This window comes from Microchirus variegatus (genome assembly GCF_963457635.1).
Source record: "Microchirus variegatus genome assembly, chromosome: 12".
NCBI lineage: Eukaryota > Metazoa > Chordata > Actinopteri > Pleuronectiformes > Soleidae > Microchirus > Microchirus variegatus.
Genome location: NC_139813.1, coordinates 10,492,077 through 10,506,866, shown reverse-complemented (window position 1 = coordinate 10,506,866; position 14,790 = coordinate 10,492,077). Strand labels below are relative to the sequence as shown.

Below are 14,790 nucleotides of genomic sequence, written 5' to 3'. Positions count from 1 at the left end.
AGCCCAGAATATGACACGCCCACTGTTGATGTCATGGTTTGCAAGCAAGAACCAACTATTTTTTTTAGTTCCTGCTGAGAACCAACTTTGGGGTGACACAAATGGGGAGAACATGCAAAGTTCTTGCTGCATTACAATCGTAATATTTCAGACGGACTAACAGTCCATGTCCACTTTCAGTCAGACTAATATAAATATTCAATTCTTTTGAAACTTTATGCTGAATGTAACCTGTGTCAACCAAACTATTAAATACAATAATTAACTTATCACCTCTAGAGAATTTAATGTCTTCTAATTCTCAAGCTATATTTTTTCTTAAATTAAACCGAACAATTGTGGATTTAAAAACCTCCCGAGTGTTATTTGCTCCCTCACATATCAAACACATATTCTTCTGCAGATGACATCTGTCCCTGAGCACACTCCAGTCGACTTACATGGATTATCAAAGTGGAACACTCGCTATTTAATCCTTCGCCGAGCCATTTTAAAAAAAGTTGTGAGGTTGCTGTGAGATCCCACACTCTTGATGGTGTTTAATTAACTTTGTTTCCAGCACAATGGTTCTGGGAACAAAACTATTAAAAGAAGTTCAACTTCTTCCAGCTTGTTATTCTTTTATGTGTGTAACACTTAAAGTTGCCTGATATCAGACTTAGGAATTTCCTGTTCAAAAAAATGTCACTTTTATCATTTTATTTTTTGCCTCACTGCGGGTTTGTTCCTTGTGTTTTCAGTTTCTTTATCTTGCTATGCCGTACATGACTATTCCAACATTTTGGGAAATGCTCCCATTAAGGTTGCATGAGAAGATCAATATTAATGTCAACATTTTGTAGCCGTGTTTGACACAGATTAGCGTCGGTTGACACAAAGAGCAGTGGGGAACAGCTAGTGTAGAACTGTCATACTGTCAATAGGAAATGGGACACTGTGGTTTAAACAAACACAATCTATTTAATGTTCACATTAAAAAAGCTTTTTCTTGTCTTTACTTTACCCTTGAATAAATCCTCACTCAGATGTCCTAACAAGACACAGCATATATTAGATATAGAAGATAGGAACATATCCCCAACCTATTCATCCGTTTGCTCACTCATTTGTTGAATGATGATCCCTAATGCTTTCTCATCTTTGTTCCAAGCTCCACTAAGCATGTGACAGATACACCTATCAGCCACATTATTAAAACCACTAAGTGGTTTTACATTTGTGGCAGATCTGTTTATTTGAGACTCGGGGCCAATTCCAATTCCTATCTTAACCCTCAAGCTCAACCCTTAATCTTAACTGGCCCTCAAAACCAAGCGTTGAGGGTTATTTTGTCATTTTTTTAATTTTGTCTTAGAAATGGGACACCCCTTAAATGCAGATACATCTTCAGACTGTGTGGGGCAGAATAACGTGAAAGCTGTGTCCAGTCTGTCAACTCCAAAGAAGAAGAAGAAGAACACATTTGCGTCAGGATTATTTATTACTATCCGTTTGTCACCGGCCGGCTGTTGACAAAAGATCGTAAAATAAAAATAAATGTTACGCAACAATGACGTCAGTAATCCATAATATGGGCCTAAACTAAGATAATACAATGGTTTTCATATACCAAAGAAAATACTTAATTTGTAGCGTACTCGTATCGCTGCCTTCGGCGCCATCTTTGTTATGTGAAAACACGCAAAGCATTCTGGGTAGCCCTTGCTCCCAAGGGTGGTCTCGGAAAATCTCAATATTGAGGGCGATACAGCCCTTAAACTTGCCCCATAATTAAATTTTTCTGAGAATCGGGACAGCACTTGCACTAGAGGGAGCGCACATTTTTGAGATTGAGGGTTAAGCAAGGAATTGGAATTCACCCTTTCTCAAGCAAGCTATTACTTTTAACTCACCTCCAAAAAAATCTGTTTAAATTTATGTTACCAATATTTGAGAATGAGCAAATTAGTCACCAAATTAAAGCCAACTTTAACATCAGAGCTGATCAATGACACCTTTTGCTCTGAACACCACACAGATGCGGTGAGACTGACACTGATATTTCATCTGACTGTCTTTAAAAAAAAAAAGCACATTTCCACACAGTTTTGAAGTGTTAGCGCACCATCGCATCAAGAGAAGCTCGCTGAGCTGTGCACTATGATATTATAATAAACGTTTGAGGCCATGCTCACAGAGTTTGTGACTTATTCCACATTGGGGGCCATGAATCTCTGCACACTGCTGTTCTGCGAATATATTTGCTGCCAGCCCGTGATATGCACTTTGAGTGTGTGAATTTATGTCTTCGTGTGGGAGACAAAGAAAGAGGGAGGCACAGAGAGAGAGAGAGAGAGACAGAGAGACTACCTCTTTGTACAGGCATTCAAGGATCTACGTATATATGCGTTACTGTATCTGTGCGTACAGAGTACACCATGTGTCTTCTTGAGTCGGTAGAATTTAATTAAATATGTATCACACAGACGCAGCCTGTGATGTTCCACAGCAATAATGTCTTCTGTTTCATTGCTTGGCTGAGCTGTTAGCGAGGCCCAGTAATGTTTCTCCTTTGTGTCCACAGAGAGTTGCGTACTACAATGCAACCTGTTGCTCTTAAAATACATTATTTGTGTGCGTGTGTAGACTTCCTTACATGTCTAAAGCATGTGCCGGTACAGTGGGTAGGGCTCAGACGAAACTGCGCGTCTTAAAATTATTTCTCTGTTGCTTGGTGATTACGTTTCAACTTTCATCTTCTAAAAAAGAAACTAAATTGAATGCTTGATTTGGTTTGCGCTCATTACAAACTGAACCCAAATGGGACCCGCTGCTAATTTGGGAGACGCGAAGCTGCCAGAATCAGCCATTACATAACGCCGACATTGATTTGGTATTACAGACTTGAAGACATAATCGTCTTTGACTGTGTGAAATACAGCGTCGCTGAAGTGGATTGAAAAGGGAGCTCAAAATCTAAGTCCACAAGGAGAAAGTGCAAGGTCCAATTTCAGCTACTTGTGTCAGACTTCACACGTTCTCTACAGAAAGCCAATAGCGCCAAACGATAGAAAATATCGTCTTGCATATTGATTGTATTGTTGCAATTAGTGAGGTCAACTGAGGTCTATTTATAAGCCCCATGTCCTAAACAAACAAATACTCCTAGATTTTAGTTAATCAGCCTCATCTAACCATGTGGGAACATCCATTATTTAAAAAAAAAAAATTACCATTAGTTTTAGTTTTAGTTTAGTTTTTTGATGTATTCATTTTTTTTTTTGCTTTTTATTTTAATTAATTTGTGCATTGATTAGGAAGGCAACGAAAAGGGCAATTTATTATGAAAAGCCTGGATTAAGTGAGTTTGCTTCGAATTAATTGTTTTACAAATCTGACTCGGAATGTGACCAGATTCCTCCCAGCCGTGTTAAAATATGCATATTCATGACCGTAACACGGATCCCGAAGAGTGTGTCAAGTGCAGATCGCATCAATTTATAATGAAGGAGACAGACGATGTTCATATTAAACACACTGCATGAGATGAACAATAATTATTAAGTTAAAACCAATTAAAAACTGTTAGAGGAAAAAGTCAAACCACAGAGCTCTCGTTTAATCACTTCATATTGGATGAAAGTTTAAAAAAAAAAATACAGTAGTTTTGGCATCTGAAAATATTTGATGTTTTTGATGGTGGAGAGAATCTATATGGATTTGTTTTTTTTCCATTTCTGTTGCAGTTGTGAAATTAGGTTTTAACAAAATTAGATACAAATCAGGAAATGAATCAGAGAGAAATGTTAGTTACAACCCTAATTTGAAGTTAAAGATAACAGGTAAGATGTTAAATATGCACACTAAAGTCATACATTTTTTGTGATACGGCAAAGAAATGCAGTTTTATTCATAGAGCACTTTGTATGTACAGAAACAATTAAAAACTCTCAAAGGATGGAAAATGATGGAAGTACCTGTAGTCTTTTTGTAACACTTAGCCTGAATGTGATCCTGACGGACACTAAACAAACCTATTCTCAAAATATTGTGAAAATAAGCCTCACTTTACTTACGTTTTATAACCTTGCGTCATAAAACGTGCGCCCCCTGCTGGTCCTGCTACCTTATTTTCTTTTCGAGGACACATCTCAGCCAACGTCTTGTTATCCAAAGTAAAATGGATTCTTCGCCATTCCTGTCCTGTCCTCACCTCACCCCGCCCTCCTCCTCCTCGTCTCCCCCTCCCGGCGCTTTCATCTTCTCCCTGCGTCTGCTTTGGTCACGGCTCTCAGCACAGATCTCCACCACATCCACATGAATTCATCACTTCCTCTTTGGAAGGAAGAACCACAAACGGTAACGGCGAACCATAACTCAGAGCTGTAATCGCTGCTCCAATTTCACCTGAGGACGTCATGGTCTTGCACGGGGGGAGAAGAAATTTTCCCTCCATCTTCCCACCGCTCACCTCGCACACGTCCCTCTCGTCCCGTCTCACCATGCGACCGACCCATGCGCTCCCCCCCTCTCTCTGACGCTTATTCAGCGAGTGCTTGTGTACACACATACGTGTACTTGTGCGAGTGTGTTTGTGTGTTTGTCACAGAGCTTCCCTGATGACCTTGTACACTGCGGCAGGGGGGTGATTAAAGATCAGGGCCAAAGACCATTTCCTTTTCCATGGGAAGATGAATGACCCTGTTTGAAAGTGGCTGCCTATTGCCTCGGGGCAATTAGAGTTTGCTGTGAGCCAGCAACACTCGATGCTCTGCAAAGGCAGGTCCTTGAGAAAAAAGAGAAATACTGGCACATAACCCATTCTGCTGAAACCAACACACCAGAATTTATTTATTTATTTTTGCTTCTTTCCAGCTGTTTCCCGTCTTGCTCTCCTCTCAGCCACTTTCCCCGCCCTCCCCTTTCAATTCCTCCATAAACTCGGAGAAGACGAAGAAATTGTGCTGACTACAGCACGCCGCTAAGAAAGGCCCACCGAGGGTGCTCATTTGAAATATCAATATTTGATCTTGGAAATCATTTAGCGTGTGGCTTAGGCCCGACAAGTTGATTCTGCTGCTCATTTTGTTGTAATTTATCCACTATATTGAAGGTGAAGGTTAACAGCATGGCTTCCAGCCTTTTTTTTTAACTACTTGCATTCGCATTCAACACTGTCATTAGTGTTAAGGATTAAAACTCATGATGAAATGTTTTACTAGACGCACCCCCGTGCCTCATTTTTAACACGAGTCTCCACTGCTGAACCCTGCACCCCCCACTCATATATTTCTAATGCAGCATCTTATCTTCCACAGAGTGGGGAGCATGAGCAAAAGGAGTTGTGGCAGCCTATTGATAGGGATATGGCCTAGTGCCATTGATTCCCCTTGTAATACAAGCCTCTCCCTTGTCGGACTGTCAAAGCCCAGATCAGACATGATAACACGCGCATCAGACAGCCGTCAATAGAAAGGCGAAGCTTCCGCCATTGGAGATGACTATCTTATTTTGGTACAAGGGCTGGTGGAGAGAGGGGGAATTGGAACAAATTAGATAGAGGAGATGACAGTGGGAGTCAGGCCGGCCCTTCATTTCTGTAGCCTCCTGCACCATTTCTCAAGCTGGAAAAAATTGTCTGCCGAATGTAAAATGTGGGAAATATTTCTAAGGTGACCAAGGAACACCTTGGGGGGAAGAAGAAGTTGCTGTGAATTGTGTTTCTTTGATTTCCCCCTGCCTTCACGTCACCACTTTGATCTCTGGACATGCAACTACATTGGATACCTGTAGCAACTGACTGCAAGGATAAGGCGTTTGAGGAAAAATTGATTTGTGTGGGGTTTATTTCCATCAGTACTACAAAGAAAAAAGGCAGAGAAAAAGAAGAAGAAGAAAAAAAACATCGGCCACAGTGGCATTGTAAAATAAAACAAACTGGCTTTGATAGCGGGGGCTGTAATGTGGATCTATAATGTGTCTCTTCTCTTATTCTCAAAAGGCTTCGCTTCTCAGTGTTTCCTTCACCCTCGGGGCACAAAAAACATGTGAAGGTCATTTGTTATGATAAGACCATATTGCATCCAGGACCAACCTCCCATGCCCTCCACAGTGATATAACTCAGTGTACTGTACTTAAACATGTGATCCCTCCCCCCCCCGCGCCTCTCGAAGACACAGCACCGTTCACGCTCATATTTCATGTCGTGTCTGTAACCCGGAGGGCCACGGCTGAGTTTTAGCCTTTACACCGCGTTCACTGACCCAGTGGGAAAACTCGCCAGTGGTTTTGAGTACATTATGTCTTTCTTTTCCCCCTGCCAACGCGCAAGCTCTTGCTTTGATGTGACTGATAAAATCACCATCACGCTCAGCACACAGTATTCAAATGCAGACAGAGCTGTCGATGCAGCAGCTGCTCGTGTTCTCACCCATGTATTTGAGTAGTTTTTTTTTACCATGAGCCAAAACACTCATTCTTCAGTTCGCCTGACCCTTAGCACACGATTCAATTACGGTCCATTTTTAAAAGAAATATTATAAGAAATTGCTCATTAGTGGGAGCAATTCCTGAAAGATTCTCACAGATCAGTTCACAGTGTGTAACACCATCTTAAAAATGTCACCGATTTCTGTGCAAAAACAGGTTTATAATGAAGATTTTTCGCTTTTTTCGTTTATTATTGGGTACAGGTGTAAAGAGAAGGTGTGAAATGCGCTGCGACCTCTGCAGGCTCAGCAGTTACTGTGAGTTTAAACAAAGTGTGGAAAAAAATATGGAAAGGGTGAACACAGATTAGAAACCAAATGTCTCATGTGAATCAAGTGTAATGGAGAATGTGGCTCACTTGTGTTGAATAGTAAGAGTTTCTTTTTGGCTGTAGCGGAATAAAATCTGTCAGACAGTGGCTGCGTTTATCTGCCTGATGTAGCAGAGTGTGGCAGCCTGTTGTGCTACTACTGCTGCCATTACTGATAAACTAATAAACAGTCAGTGTTTCCTTCCTAGGCTGCAGCCGAGGGAGGATGACACAAGGAATTTCCGTACTAAAAAGTGTAACTTTGTAAGATTTGTCTCACACAGGCTGCTGGAGCCTCATACGAACTCTGACTCAAGGAGAGCACAGTAGATTTGACAAGACAGGATTGCCTCCCTTATCTTTTCAATTGGAATCACATTTAGAAGGGATCTCCTCGCGCTATGGGCTGCAGGAATAATAATTGTGACCAAAAAATATCACATGGATATTAGAGTGTTGTTGTAACACGTACTTGAACGTCAACATCCTTTATAACTAGAAACTATGGCGAGTGGGAATGATTTTAAACAATACTAAGCTGTAAACTAAGCTGTGCTGATGCATTACAGCTTAGTCCTGACAGCCATAGCAAATACCTTGCTTCCATAAAGAAGAAATAAACAGCTTTATTTACATTTTTACAATCTGTGCTTAGTGAAGAAGCATTTATGTGATAATATGGGGTTGGTGAATTGTAAAACAAAAAAAAAAAGTTAGATAAGATTCTCTCTAGATTCAAAGAATCAGAAAAATAATGAACGCAATAATCCAGTCATCCTTGTTTTGATATTTGAATTCATTCAACAAATATCAAGAGAGAATATATCTGGTAAAACGAGCTTGAAGTCTGACAAAGAACCTTGAAGCTGTTGAGTTTTTATCCCATCAGAGAAGAAAATATCACTGTCTATGTCAAAATTAGTTATGTCTGGATAGTTGAGACTCTCAAGGCCCATCTTGTCCCAAAGCTGGGACAGGATTGCACCTGCTAACTGTAACCAGAGAACATTCTGAATGTAGAACATTTCAAAACCTTACTTATACGTACATTTTTCAGTTATGGTAATGCATGATAAGGAATGTAAAGACTAACATAATACAAACACTGTGCAACCTCATTAGGCACAACGCAAATGTTTTCATTTTTGATTAGCATTAGCATGGCTGTCAGAACAGCTAGCTACGCTAGTGCTAATGGAAAATGAATATTTTTTTGTTATGCCTAATGAGGTTGGAAAGTGTTTGCATTATGTTAGCCTTACACTAATGCTGAACACAACCTCGCTAGCTTACCTTTGGTAACAGGTTAGCCGCCAAGTTAGCCGCAAAGTAATAGCATGCTAATGCAAAATAAATACGTGCTCGCATATTGGTGAATGGACACCTCGTCGTTTCACTATAACACCATGTTCTGCGGTGAACCGTGTGAAAATGTCTCACCCACCGCGAGGACAGCCTCTTCACTCCCACCTTCCTGCACCAGACAGCACAGCTGCTGCTGATGAGCCACTGCCTGCCTGGTGTGCTGTGATAAATCGGCGAAAGTGCAGCATGATAAATCCGTGAAAATTAAAATTCCTCCTAGAAATTTGAAAATCGAGGAGGCATACCATCAGGCCATGCTCAACCCATGTCCAAAGTCTTAGGGCAATCTGACAAACGGTCAGCAATATATGTCACAGATAGACACACAGACGCAACTTGCTTTATAGATAGATATAAATATTATTAAAAATGAACTATGTCTGAAATTTTAGTCGTTTATGAATAATCCTGACAACAGACATTCAACTGTACAGACTACTGTTTATAAATATGGCCTCTTTTGCATAGATAACAAAGCATTCACGCACCTAAAACTGTAGTGCGGAACTTAATATTAATTAAGTAAATCAATGTTTGTTAGATTCAAATAATTGGCAAATGAGTTCACACAATGCTGATACAGCTCCACATGACGCATGTGTTTCTAAATATAGCGGTGCCATGTCTGTGGCGACATAGAGCGATGCGTTTGACGTGCAAACAAAGCTAGCTGTGTTTTGGTGACAGAAGTTACAGACTGGAACTTTATATTCAGGTGTCACACTTTCTTCTTACACTAGTCTTCATTAGTCTACTAACTTTGTGCAATAGATTATAAATCTTCTCTGGATGTGGTGGAAAAGTGTGGTTTTTCGTTTCTGAAGCTTCAGGTTTATTGTTAATCAGCGCCTTTGTTCACTCGGAGGTCAGGCATGGCTGGTGATGTAACATGCTCTCCTTTCACACGCTGAGGTAATGGCAGTTTTGTCTGCTAATTGTCTCTGCATTGCCGCCGGCTGATTCATAGCAGTCAGACCAGAATTACTGATTCAAGCAGCAAGAGGAGCTTTGTGTCGAGGCTGCGGCATCTTCACACCCTCTCCCTTTTGTTTGTGTCAGTGCCATCAACCGGGGAGGTGAAAAGTTTGTGTATTTTGAGTCTCGTCTCCCAAGGAAGCTGTCTATCTTTATCGATTGCCTGTGTGATCCTTTTACTTGATGTACTGAAGCGGTCAGAGGTAAATGCAGTTTTAATGAAGCCTGGCTATTGATTTGGCCGTGGCGTTAGCCGTGCGGAGGTGTGGAGACTTTGAAGGCAGGGGTAATGAGGATAATCAGGCATGATGCGCATAGCCTGCAAGTTTTTATGCACCCAAATCAGTGTGCATCCCATGAATTCTTCACACACGAAATTGGAAGGCATTTTGCCCACATCTTGGAACTTCAGACACAAGACAATCCAAGCCTATAAATCCCACCACCCAGACTCACAACAAGTGACGATGAGAATGTTTATTGAGTATAATTACACCAAAAAAAAGAAATCACTTTGCTGCCAAAATATATCCCACTCTATGCTATGGAGATTTAGACAGAGAATTGGATTTCCCCAGCTGTGAAATCAGTTTGTGTAGTCCCGCTGGCCAACCGCATCATTATGCTATACCACGCCGCAGGCTCCCATCGCTGCACAAGCGCAGCCCATGCCTTTTCCGCTCCATGGGTTTTCTTTGCATTTCAAGCCTCACGCCATATGTTATTATCTATGTCTTTGGTTCACGAGTTTGCCCAAATGTGGAAAAATGGCATGTTATACACCGCTCATGAGACGTACACTTCAATCTAAGCCATTGTGATGGGCGGGCCTGCAACGCATCGTAAGTTTATGAAAATGAATCAGACGCGCACGGAGTGAATCTACAAACGGCAAACATTACACTCCAAAAGTCTTTTCAGTTTCACTGAGTGGAATCAAAGTTGCTTGGGTGAGAGCTGGGGCCTCTTATTACGAGTCTGCAGATGTTTGTCAATGAAACAGAAAGTGAATTCTCTCAAAGGAGCGTGTCCTTCTCCCACTTAAATGAAACCTCTACAATATACAAGCGGAGACATTCAGTCCTATCCAGGCTCAGAGACGGAGTCTTTAATGACTCTCTTGTTGCAAGAGTTCAGGCTTTGTGTGTCAACAACTTGGAGAGAGCACAAACATTTCTGAAGAGGCTTATCTTGACCTCAAACGCATTTTCAGAAAAATCAGCTCTCGTAAAACTGTTAAATCCCTCATCAGATATGAAGTTTAAAGAACATTTACACTAGAAGGTTCTTCCGCAAGTTATCTTCGGGCACCAACAGTGTCTCATCACGTTTGAATTGAAAATACTTATTGTTATGTGGCGTGGACACGTGGTTATAATTATTTTTAGGCCAATTTTTGCAGAAATGTAATACATTCAATTCTACCATTACCTTAGAATTAGCCCTGTGTTTCTACAGTATCCCACATTTCATTTAAAAACGATAAAATATAGTTTCAAAAGTATATTTGAGCTTGGGAACCTCCTGCTTTAATGTAGTTAACATTTTCACACTGTCACCACATTCCTCTCTGCTTATATGTCACAAATTGCTTCATTGCTACCGTAAGTGAAAATGTATGGGCAAACTAATGGTTTGATAATTGTTTTGGTCCACAGACCTCATCCCATAGTCCAATTTACACAATGATTTGACTTGCGAAGAATCTGTTTTACAACCTAAACATGTCTCATTACAGCAGCTCATGTTTTATTCATGGAAATTTTATTTTATTTTTTCATGCATGAAAAATTGAGAAAAAAAAATATTACAAATTCATTGCAGTGCTCCAAAGATGGTAGAAACAAGATGCATTTCAATACCGCCGTCTTCATTCATACTCCGTAATGTTGTTGCACACACCACTGCATCAACCACTGCATTTACATCCTCTTACGTTCAAGGGTTTTTTTTAATTCCTTATTTTTGATTGGTGGATATTCATGAGTACACATCATATATGCACGTGTTTATAATCGATTGATTTATTTTTGAACAAACAAGGTTACATCATGTTTTAGTCTGTGTGAGGCTGCTGCATCCCAGCCTTTGAAATGACTTTGGCTTTTGTGCTGAGACGAAATCGCCGTCATTAGCTGCAGAAAACTGCACCATGAATGGACGAGAGTGCGAGAGAAAAGGCAGTGTTTTTCAGTTGGACCTCTGTTATGGTGTGATGGAACAGACGTGTGGTTTAGGGTTTTCATCTTCTCTTCTTGTTTTTTTCCCTCTCTGTGTCCCTGCCTCCCACATTTGCCGCTATCATAGTAACAAGCAATAACCAAGACTTTTACGCCCGTAATGTGGCTTCAATAAATAATGTCATTCTTACCAAGGGGGCTATATTTTACAGCAATTTAGTTTACAGCCTCCCCTCACACTTTCATTTTTTTTGCCTCCTCATGCTGGAGTACAGTATATTATGTGGTGCATTAGGATTACTAGCTCCAACAGGCATTAAGTCATTTTGAAATGTTCTGGTACAGAGTACAGCCCATCATGCATAGTCATAGCACAAGTGAGGAATTATGTGTAGAAAAAAAAAAACTACATTCTCCTGTGAGGTAAGACATGATTGTGGAACAACAGCAAGCCTGTGAGTGTGGGTGTGTGTGTGGTGTGCATTGTAGACAGCCTTCTCTGGGCCCTGTTGAAAGCAGCAGCACAAGCACGGGGGCGCGTTTCATTAGTCTGTCAAACTCAATGATATTTAGAGCCCTACACCCTCGGCCAGGACTGGAAAACTCAATCAGCGCTCTGATTTCATAACCCTGCTTGGTGACAGGGCTTATTTTATCGCCCCGCTGATTTATTCTAATAAACGCCGGCTGCCCGGCGCACACACCGCTGAAATACAACCCCCCCCCTCCTCCTCCTCCTCTGTCCTCCATGAGTCGACCCGGGAAAAAAAGGGGGGGTGAAGCGTGGTGGTGGTGGTGTGGGATGGGATAAATCAGAATTGTGGGAACTGGAGAGTGCAGATAATCCATCGCCGGTCCAGCTGTAGCTAGCAAGTCTGCCCCCCTCTCCCTCTCCCTCTCCCTCCCTCCCTCCCTCCCTCCACACCCTTTAGCACAAATCAGGAGTCGGGACGGTGTTGATCTGTGAGGGCTTGGTGGGGCCATTGATTGTGGACGACAGAGGAGGAGAGGGGCGATAAATAATTGGAGGCGGAGTGCGGAGGGTGAAGGAAAACAATTATCTGCGGAGGTGGAAAGCACATAAAGTGAAGAATGATAAACACTGTGAAATATGATTGACTCCAAGTGATATATGGAAACTGAAGGGCAGGCAGAGAGGTCTGTGTGTGCAGAGATATCCTTGAATTGAATGGCTGTGAGCAAGTTGAGGACTCTCTCTCTCTCTATGTTGCCCCTGGCCTAACCACATTTATCTGTGTTTGTGTTTGTGTTTGTGTGTGTGTGTGTCTTCACAGACGACAGATGACATTGTTTCTTCGGCCGAGTGCTCCAGCGACGACGAGGACCTGGAAGAGTGCGACTCCGGACATGCAGGTGGGATGGGTGTGTTGAGTTGTGCTTGCTCTGAACCTGGTCTATTTTCTCCTTATCTTTCTTTGATTTGCTACCGAGGACAGTCTCCTCTTAGCATCACGTCCCATGGGTGCTTCAAGTGTAACTTCAACAAAAAAAAAGCGTGCACAAAAGTAGCCACTTTGAGTAACACACACGAGTGCGAAGGGTTCTCACTGTATACGTGAAGCTGAAAGAACTCTTTGGAGACGGATGAAAGCAGTAAGAGTTTCTATTCCTTTAGCATGCTATCTTAAACCGCAAATAAATCCACACATACAGCTAATAGTCACTGTAGTTTAAAAGCTCTCACCTTTCATCTGTAAATCAAGTTACACTTAGCTATGGGACCACCGGTTGCAGACATGATGAGGCATTGATACTAATTTTGTTCTCTCAGCATTCGGTCGAGAGCAAAACTTTGGTCAAAGTACGAAATTAGTATCAATCCGCATGTCGCATCCCGCACTGATGCTTCAAAATGTATCTGTCCTGTACTTGGTTGATTTCCTCTTGCTGTGCGTGTCTTTCTTGACAGAGGATACATTTTGAGATTCTTTCGAGAACAAAGATGCTTTCAGCATAGATACTGTGATATGTAGCAGACTAACTGCAACAGAGCCTCCACCTCCCCTCTCTCTCTTCTTCTTCTTATTCTTCTTCTTCTCTTGTTTGTACCTCTGTTCCTTCATCGGAGGCTTGCCTTACCTGAAACATTCTAATAGAGAACAGATATCCTCGAATTTCTGTGCGCATCGTCTCTCTTCTCCCCCCCCCCCCCCCTCCCTTTGCAGACACACACACAAACACACACACACTTAGACTAAAGTGATAAGACATTCACTTAGAGGAGTTTTGCCAGAGCTGTAAGTTAAAGTGCAGATTTCAAAGGTGCTGTTGTGTTGAGGCAACTTGGGTTTGGACGTCTTGTGAACAAGCAGCTCTCAATCAAACTTCTGCCCACGAGCAGTTGGCACGTGTCCTAATAGAGTAAACCAGGAGCGTGTGCACTCTGCTGAAACTGGCTCAGTATGTGAAAAGCATTTCCCCCTTAGGCACTCTGGAAATCATTAACAGCTCAGGCTATTTGATTGCTTCACTGTCCTTCAAAATGCCATCACAGCAGACTAATTGATGCTGTGCTAATCTGGCTAAGTATGGCTCAGCACTGGACCAAGCGAATGTCCACTCTTCACAGCTAATAAGAAGTTGAAACAATGCCTTGCCCTTTCATTTTTATGCGTGTGCCCACAGAAGCATAACAGATAATCGAGCATTTATTTATTCCTCTCGGAAAATTAGGTCTCTTCCGTGTAATTTGGGGGATATTCTGTGAGTAATCTCACAATTCTCCCCCCCCCCCCCCCAATCTGTGAAAGGAAGTCATTTACTCTGAAGTCTTATCACACTGTAATGGCGTTTGTTTCCGACGAAATTATGACCACATTCAGAGCCTGTGCTTATGGCTTTTTGATGTGGAGAGAAAGCCATTTTCTCCGCGCCTTCACGCAGTATTGAGGTGCTTTATCTATGAGCACGAGTTGCTTTCTTAAGTCAGAGATTATTGAAATTGAAATTGACGAATTTTTCACAGCTCATGCGTTTTGTCTTTACGTGCCCCGACTATTAAAACCTCAAACCCATGCGTTCTCAAAAGTGGAAGTAGACGTCTTCGATTTACTGAGAGAAAACACGGTACCCTCGCCTCATATAGTGGCAACATATGTAGTCATACACACTCATACATTCTCGCACATTTCACCATGTTGACACAGAAATTCATTTCCTCATTCCTTGTCCCGCTTCCAGTGGTTTGAACAGTTGCATGACATGACGTTCTTTTCTTTTTGCATTTTGTTTCTCCTGTGATGCACATATGAACATCTCTCCTCTGTATCGATTTTGTACCCATCTGCTGGGGGGGTTGCTTACAATTTGAACTTTTTTGTTTGTTGCTTTATTTTGGGGCCTTGGGCAGGTTGAGTGGGTTGGTTTTGTTTTCTTCTTGTTTTTTGTGTGATTGTTTTTACTTTTAATTTTCCTTTGGTATCCTCATCCTCATCATCCGTCGTCCATCCTCCAAGCAAGGATAGAACCGC

At 41.7% G+C, this 14,790-nt stretch overlaps 1 protein-coding gene across 1 annotated transcript in view; it reads left to right on the top strand.

The window, feature by feature from the left end:
- Window positions 1-14,790, top strand: part of nrxn3b (neurexin 3b) — a gene marked incomplete at both ends in the record, with an annotated part of 300,207 nt that overhangs the window by 274,766 nt on the left and 10,651 nt on the right. The window contains one exon of the mRNA XM_083899178.1: window positions 12,595-12,673. Within this exon, the coding sequence (XP_083755304.1) occupies window positions 12,595-12,673 (79 nt within the window). The remainder of the gene's footprint in view (window positions 1-12,594; window positions 12,674-14,790) is intronic.